This window comes from Nelumbo nucifera, chromosome 1, assembly GCF_055504915.1.
Source record: "Nelumbo nucifera cultivar China Antique chromosome 1, China Antique-T2T, whole genome shotgun sequence".
In the NCBI taxonomy this organism is placed as follows: Eukaryota; Viridiplantae; Streptophyta; class Magnoliopsida; order Proteales; family Nelumbonaceae; genus Nelumbo; species Nelumbo nucifera.
The window spans coordinates 91,283,392-91,291,623 of record NC_142649.1 but is presented as its reverse complement, the minus strand read 5'-3'; the positions used below and the strand labels follow the sequence as shown (position 1 = coordinate 91,291,623).

At 37.9% G+C, this 8,232-nt stretch overlaps 1 protein-coding gene across 1 annotated transcript; it reads left to right on the top strand.

Moving 5' to 3' along the window:
• The first annotated feature begins 934 nt into the window (after positions 1–934).
• On the top strand, positions 935–7,918 carry LOC104586232 (WAT1-related protein At5g64700-like). The gene is made up of 7 exons (XM_010243401.3): positions 935–1,155; positions 1,239–1,301; positions 1,428–1,544; positions 5,993–6,245; positions 7,033–7,191; positions 7,309–7,460; positions 7,551–7,918. The coding sequence occupies exons 1-7, from the start codon at positions 983–985 to the stop codon at positions 7,681–7,683; spliced, it is 1,050 nt and encodes a 349-aa protein (XP_010241703.1). The 5' UTR covers positions 935–982; the 3' UTR covers positions 7,684–7,918.
• The last annotated feature ends 314 nt before the right edge of the window (positions 7,919–8,232 follow it).

Below are 8,232 nucleotides of genomic sequence, written 5' to 3'. Positions count from 1 at the left end.
GAAGAAGAGATTTTGTAATGTTATCTTTAATTTTACATAGTGGCGCGAGAATTTTGTTCAAGGATCAAGGGACAAGAGAGGTCTTTTCTTGTAGAAGCCTCTGAAAACATTAATTATTCGATCAATGAGTCAAATTTCAACCACGAGAGTTGTTTGTTTGTACAATATTTTGTGCGGCGTCTTCGGTTATTAAACTACCGGCCACTAAAGCTTCTGCACCAATCTCTAACTTATTGAATAAAAAGTAAAAGAAAGGGCAGCTGAGGAACCCAGAATTGTGATCTTCACTTTACTTGGTTCATCTACAAATTAAAAAAGAAAAAACAAAGGAAAGGAAACCCTATTTGAAGAATCAATGGAAAACACTAGAGCTACTATATAGTGAATGAAAAGTAAAAGAAAGGGATGTTCACTTTACTTGAATCATCTACAAATTAATTTGAAAGAAAACCCAAGCTATTAGAGAGAATAACCCTTGGGGAAAACGCCTAACCCCATTGATCAAAGTATATATTAATTTGTGATGCCCTGTGGATTCCTCAAAAGAAGCACCATGTAACATAAACAAACAAATTAATGGTGCACCGCACCATGTCTGTGTCAGCCATCCACTGATGAGAGCTTTTTCCTTCTCAATTATTACTAGAGTGGTGTGCAGATGGGAACTCTCTCTTGTGATAATACCGCCGTGCTATTTACTGATTGGTTTGCAATTTCTTTTCATCTCGGGGTGTTGGAGTCAGAGAATGATGATGGAGATATATCATCACTCTCATTGATTTACACTTTACAGAGCTGAAACATGTCCTTCAACTTGTGCCCATCCCCGCCCATAGAGAAAATGAGCTAATCACTAGACACGTGACAAAATAAAGGAAACTTTTCTCACGTGATCCCAAAGGAAACCAAGTATAAATACCTCGAGCTCTGGACTCTCGTCCATCTCAACTCCCATATTTGCTAACAAGTTGAAGCTTGAACGATGAATGCAAAGAAGCCTTATTTGGCTGTGGTTCTCGTTCAAACTATTTATGCTGGTATGTTCCTGCTCTCCAAGGCTGCATTCAATAATGGAATGAACAACTTCGTCTTCGTCTTCTATAGACAGGCTGCTGCAACAATATTCTTAGTTCCTTTCGCCATTTTCTTTGAAAGGTTAACTTATATTCCTCCTCCTCTTCCTCTTCTTGACTGACCAATTTTATCCAGAGGATTCTAAAAATTTCTTCGCTTTCTAGGAAGAGAGCACCACCATTGTCATTCCGTCTCTTCTGCAAGATTTTCCTGCATTCTCTACTTGGGTACGTACGTTCAACTGAATTAGTGAGCTTCAATTCGCCTCTTGTTTTTCCTGCTAATAAGCTAATCATGGGTTTGATATAGATTAAAGTTATCACCTTTTCAAGTTTAGACTTTCTGGGTTTCAGGATTACCTCCAGCTTGGATATCTATGGTGTCTCTCTAGTTTATACATCTGCAACGCTGGCCTCTGCAACTTCAAATACCCTTCCTGTCATCACCTTCTTCTTGGCACTTCTGCTCAGGTACGTATACTAGCTACTTTTTCATTTTGAGTTCAGAGCCTTTATTATTATTTTTTTTTCTGTTCTTCATTATTTAGCATTAAGCCTTAATATACAGATCAAGTTGTATTCTAGACATTGAAAAATTCAAATTAAATAAAAGAAAAAAAAAAACAGCAAATAATACTGTGTTCTTTGCTAGATTTACAGCTCGGTTATGCAGCATTTATATCTCACAGAAACATGCATGTTTTTTGTTTGTGATCCTTCTTCTTGCTCTTGATTTACAGCTCTCTCTCTCTCTCTCTCTCTCTCTCTCTCTCTCAATATGATCTTTCTTTTTACGGGGTTGGCCCAACAAAAGCATCAAATCCCAAGATTCCGGCAACATTACCACGAATTGTATATTCTTCTTACTATATTGGCACAAAGTAGACGTCCTGCTGAAAAGTTGAAACAAATTAAATCCAATTAAAGGGGGAAATTTGACCTAGTGGAGCACTATAGTGGGTCTGGGCCGTCTGGCCGTCTGGACGTCTGAGAGAGCGTGATAATGGCCTCCTCCTATATAATGAATGGACGGTGAGCGAAACCATTGTTCGAACCAAAGAAGACCTGTTTTGAACCGGGTCCGAATCTCTTACACATCCCATAAACCCGATCAGAAAAAAGAAGTCCAACTCCAGACTTTATGAGAGCAGCATGAGCACATATTAGTGGTTCACAATTGGCCACCCGCCAATATGGCCACGTGCTAACTTGTGCTGACATGACATAATTGCCCAACAGACAAAAGATTCCGGAAGGATCCTCTATTTGGGGATGAGAGAGATTAAAACTATATAAAATAGTCTTGATCTCCCACAGGGGAACTTCGACCACTTCTGCTGAGCCGTCCTCAAACCTTTTTTTTATAGGGAGAAATGATGATGATGATGATGATGATGGGTGATTTGTTGTTGTTGGAGCAACCGAAATGTGGTGGTAAAAATCAAAGAAAAAAATAAAACAAAATTCTGTAAAGGTAAAGTTGAAGATAGAATGAAAAAATAAGATAAAAAGCCAATTTAGGGTATTTTGTTTTTGACTTCTTGTTCTCTGTCTCAAAATATTTCAGATTATAAGATATAAAAAGGGATTTTATTTTACAGGTCTAGAACATCCAACTCTCACGTCCCAAGGTTACCAAATAATATAAAAAATAAAATATTGAAAAAAATTTACAAAATTACCACTCTTACTTTTTCAACAGTTGTAAAATATTACTATATTTAATTATATATCATTGTTTTCATGATGATTATATATCATTAAACTTGACCTGCAATATAAGAAGCCAATTTCCTATGTTTGCTTAGATACCTTAGTTGTATCAGTGTGACCTCCCGGGGAATGTCCATTCCTCTCTCTCTCTCCATCAATTTACAAAGATACCCATCATCAACCTTTTCCACTCTCCACCGTGGCTTTGGCAGCTTTAGCTAGATAGCCTAGCTTTGCCATTAATCTATTTAGGACATTTTTGTATATACATATAATTTATAGTCGAACATGTATTTGTGAATGATTTTAATTGATATAGTTATAGTAGATCTCATAATCAGAATGAGTTAGGGTTGAAGTTGAGGTTAGAGTTGATGTTTTAACAGTATCGGATTGGGCTAGAGTTGATCTAAACCAAACCAACCCGGCCCTATTTGCAACCCTAGGATTTGGAATGTCTAGAATTCCAAAATTTGAGCCTCGGCTCTTATTGGTCTGCTATTCCTTTTACTTTTTATAAAGCAAGTATTTACTCCTTTTAAGTAGAAGTTGACGTATTTTTAGAGCATTGGCTATAAAATAGCAAAAGATACAAAATAGAGCAGAGATTAAAAATTAATTTTATTAAATTAATGGCCTATAAATCCTAATATAGAGTGTAGAGTAGGTTATCTCTGTTGTAAAACTGGACTAGTTGTGGACGATACCAGTGGAGATAAGGTATGATTTGGACTTAATTAAAAAGGAAATAAAAAATTCAAGAGAGGGAAAGAGGATGGATGAGTCACATGAAAAAGTTCTTTAAATGAAATGAAACTGAGTTTGGTGCTGAAAAGTACTCTCATCCTATGTTCCTCTTCCCGCTACTGTATAAAGCGAAGTGTTGTAAATTTGTAATCATAAAAACATAAAAACCCAACACACCTTAGCCTCTATTTGGAAGGAGTACAAATACAAATATGTAGAGCACAAAATCTTGTATTTTTTTATCTGTATTTATATTGTATATATTTGTATCTGTAAGTCTTAATTATCTAAGAGAACATAAAATCCAATGCTGTTCAAGGTTTTAAAAACCAGGTCGGGTATGAAACCATTTTGGGAACTGGTTTCCGGGTCAAACAGTCTGACCATTCAGTTTGAACAGACAGCCTGTTCTGATTTAAAAATAAAAAATTAATGGTTTTTGGCCCTAGAGCAGGATACTGCCCATGTCATTCAGGGTGCAATTTGGCTTGGCCCGAGTTAGTATTTTAGACTGTTTTGGGCTTGGGTCTTTGATATGGTTCATTCAAAATCTCGCAACTCCAAGCTGAGCCTCCCAAATTTGCACCGAATGTGAGCTTGTTTTATACAATGGGTTCCAAACCCAGATGCTAGCTTTGATTTTGTTTTCAAACTCTTATTACCATGGATCATGATTTAATTAAGTTTCTGGATGGTAATACCTATAAAAGAAAAATAAGTTTCTGGGTACAGTGTTTTCTATGATTCCCAATCATATTAGTTAGACCTCTACAATACTTTAACTAGTGTGGGTCTAACCTGTTTCAACCCAAATTTTTGCACAGGTTCGGCCTGAGTTTTTTCAGCTTTTGGAATGGGCCTGGCCATAGAATTCAGGCCTGACGTAAACTTTGGTTGAGACCTCAGGTAACCTGGTTGTCACACAAAAATATAATCATAAAATCTTTTAAATCCAATCAACCTTCTCAAAACTAATTCAACCCTATCCAAGTCTGAGTCTAGTTGAAGTTGTATTGAGTTAAACTAAGGTTAGACCTGGGTCGATAAACTTGAGCTTGACCTGGGGTTGGGTAAGGCCCAAACCCAAAATTTATATCTTAGGATTGGGCCTGGGTTGTCACTCAACCCGACTTAATCCATCCAACTTATACACCTAATTTTAAATAGCTTTCAAGTAGGGGTGGCAATTTTTCACCCAACCCGTCCAACCTTCCTATTTACTTGTCGGGTTGTGTGATCAACCCATCACCCAACCCACTCGTTTAAATGGGTTGGGTTGGGTTGGGTTGTGAATAACCGTTGGGATAACCATTACAAACATAAGTATTAATTCCTTAATATTTTTTTTTCTTCATTTGAAATAAATAATTTATAATTAAGGCATTAATTTTCTATTAAATGTTGACTAAATTTAGTTTTGTATTGAATCAATACACTTCACCCAACATAAATCCAAATCAATTTCACCCAAGTCTAGATCAGTTCAATGCAGTCTAACCTGATCCAACATATACTAATCCAGGTCAAGTCGAATTTGAAATAGACTTCAAACAGGATGGCTCGGTATCGCTTGCTTTGCGCGCTTTGGGTCATTTAGTCCAATCATTATTCACACAGCTCGGCCCGACCCGACACAAGCTTATCCGGGTCTACCCAAATCTGAAGCGGTCGGACCGGGTGAAGTCTAGACCCTACACCACCCCACTTGCTTTGCCCGGTTTGGATCATTGGTTCGGCTCGTATCCATACAACCCGACCCGAATCCGGCCCGGGTCATCAATGCTAACTGACCTAGATCCTTTGGAGCCTTTGACTTGGGACCGATCGAAGTGAACCGGTCCAATCGGGGTCTGGCCCAATCGAGTTGAATCAGCCCGGTCGGGTGTGGTCCCAACCGGATTGAATACGGTCTGTTCAGGTCTGGTCCGAACCGGTTCAATCGAGACCTAGTCCAACCGGACTGGTCCAGATCTAAACGGTTCAATCACTCTTGATGCAATTTGCTCAAAGACAATCCAATTAGATAATTCAAGTTGGTCTGACCGGTTTGAACCTAAGTGGTTCGTCAAATCCAAAGCTCGAACATAGTTAAATGACTTTGCTGTTGATATAGAAACAATGCATGTAATGTGATTAAAACCTTCACCACTTGTGTAAATAGCAACTACTATTACTACTAAGCTATGACCAACTTATGTATTAGGATGGAGTTAGTTTTTGGTTTTAAGTACATAAATATAAGATTAATGGGTTTGGGCGGGTTGGATTGGGTTAAAGAGGGTTTAGGTTAAACCCAACCCATTTAATTTTACATAATTGGGTCATTAACGGATTGGTAGGTTAAATGGATTGAGTTGAAACTCAACCCAAACCAAACCCAACCCAACCAGCCCAGTTGCCACTACTTTCAAGTGTTCCTGTTTCATGCTCATCTACATCGGTATTTACCTCTGTGACAGGATGGAAACTGTTAATGTGAGAGCCATCTCGGGGAAGGCCAAAGTACTAGGTGTCTTTCTCTGTATGGCTGGTGCCATGACTCTTGCCTTCTACAAAGGACCACATCTGAAACCCTTGATAAATCACCATCCTTTTGGACAGAGTAGCAGTGAAAAGGACCTAGCTCTTGCCCACACGACTAAGACATGGATAAAAGGTTGCTTCTTGATGCTCACAGCAAACACCTTATGGGGTGTCTGGATTGTATTCCAGGTAAACTCAATTTTAAGTCATGTTTTGCAATATATTCATCCATTCGATCTCAGATAGTGTAGCTTTTCTTCATTATAATGTTTTGAGACGATAGGTGATTTTTTTTTTTAATTTTAAAATTTACTCTCAGGGGAGGGGTGGCCATCAAAAATTTTATTAATCAATTACAAAATAAACTCTAGATTACATTTAGAATCAGTGTAAATCAAGAACAATATAAAAATTTACATCGATTTGGTTTTGTTGACGTTTGGAAAGAGTGTAAATGTAGATCGATGTAAAACTCCACCCCGGTTTATATCGTGAATCGATGTAAAACCTCATCAAACATAAAGTTTTACATTGATTATTGATATAAATACTACATCAATTTTATCGATATAAAACTTTACACTTTTTTATCACGATTTTCAAAATTCAACGATCACCTATTATACAGTTCAATATAAAATATACACTAATGATGTTTTACATGATCCAAACGAAGCCTAAGAAAGGGAGGAGGGGGGACATAAAAGCCTTACCCCTCTGAAAACCTATACAAAGGGCCATGGCCATCAGTTCATAAAAAGCATTTACAACCAAGTGTGGTGGACCCTAAAAAAGTTATCGAATACGTAATAAATGTATCCATGATCCGTCATAAAGCTATGTTTTCTGAGGCAAATCATGGACGGAACTGAAGAAAGTAATTGCATAGACAAGGAATCAGCCATACGATTTACCTCCCTGTAAATATATACAAAGAGGCAATGATGATTCAAGATGTAAATTTGATGGCCGACAGGGACTGATTTTGATGGATTACCCTTCGAAGCTTCTCTTCACAGCACTTCAGTGCTTTTTGAGCACCATTCAGTCGTTTGTAATTGCCATTGCATTTGAGAGAAACCTTGATCAATGGAAGCTACGTTGGGATGTGGGACTTGTTGCTACAGCATATTGTGTAAGTTCAACAAGCTAGAAACCCTTGTATCTGATATATTGTTCTTTGGTCTTCAGTTAATGAAGCCCTTTTTATCTGTAACTGATAGAGTTTGTTATGGTTCATTCATGGCTCCAGGGACTCGTGGTCACCGGTCTTACATTCTACCTGCAAGCCTGGTGCATTGAGAAGAAAGGGCCCGTGTTTCTGGCCATGTCAACCCCACTCTCTTTTATCATCACCATCATCTGTTCAACATTTCTCTTGGGCGAACTCATTAGCTTGGGAAGGTTGTTTTAATTTCTTTTCTTGATGAAAATCAAATCTTAGATTAAGCTTCAAATTTACCTAAGCTAATATGAAGCTGGGTTGTGTTGCAGTGTTTTAGGGGGAATCTTGTTGGCTGGAGGCCTTTACAGTGTCTTGTGGGGAAAGAGCAAAGAAGAAACAAATGAGAGGATGCCAAGAGTTTCCAATGAAACTGATTTGCCAGACTTGAAAGAAACAGCATGACAGCTATTTGATCCAGGAGTTGTGTTCCTTCCTGCGGCAGTTTGGTCACTGAAAAGGAGCTCACATTACCTGCGACCATGGTCACAGAACAATTCAGAGCCCCGTAATGAAAAATGAATTTTTTTTTTCAAATGTTGGCGTGTTCTCATTTCACTGAGGTCGCTGATGAATCGTTTGGTTGTAGGTAATTAACGGTGGCAATTGGGCGGGTTGGGTTGGGTTTGGTTTAGGTTTAATTTCAACCCAATTCATCTAATCTGCCAACCCATTAATGACCCAGTTATATAAAATTAAATGGGTTAAGTTCAATACAAATCCGCTTTAATCCAATCCAATTCGTCCAAACCCATTAATCTTATATTTATGTACCTAAAACAAATAACAAACTCCCTCTTAACAAATAAGTTGGTCATAGCTTGGTGGTAATAGTAATTGCTATTTACACAAGTGGTGAAGTTCAAATCACATTACATGTATGTTATTTTTACACGAGCGGTAAAGTCATTTGACTATGTTTGGGTTTCAGGTTTGACCGGACCACTTAGGTTC

Excerpts from the sequence above, each read along its gene's own strand:
- LOC104586232 (XM_010243401.3), top strand. The coding sequence starts at position 983 with ATGAATGCAAAGAAGCCTTATTTGGCTGTGGTTCTCGTTCAAACTATT. Across the intron at positions 6,246-7,032 it reads GTGTCTGGATTGTATTCCAG|GGACTGATTTTGATGGATTA; the intron begins GTAAACTCAATT and ends GATGGCCGACAG. Across the intron at positions 7,192-7,308 it reads TTGTTGCTACAGCATATTGT|GGACTCGTGGTCACCGGTCT; the intron begins GTAAGTTCAACA and ends TCATGGCTCCAG.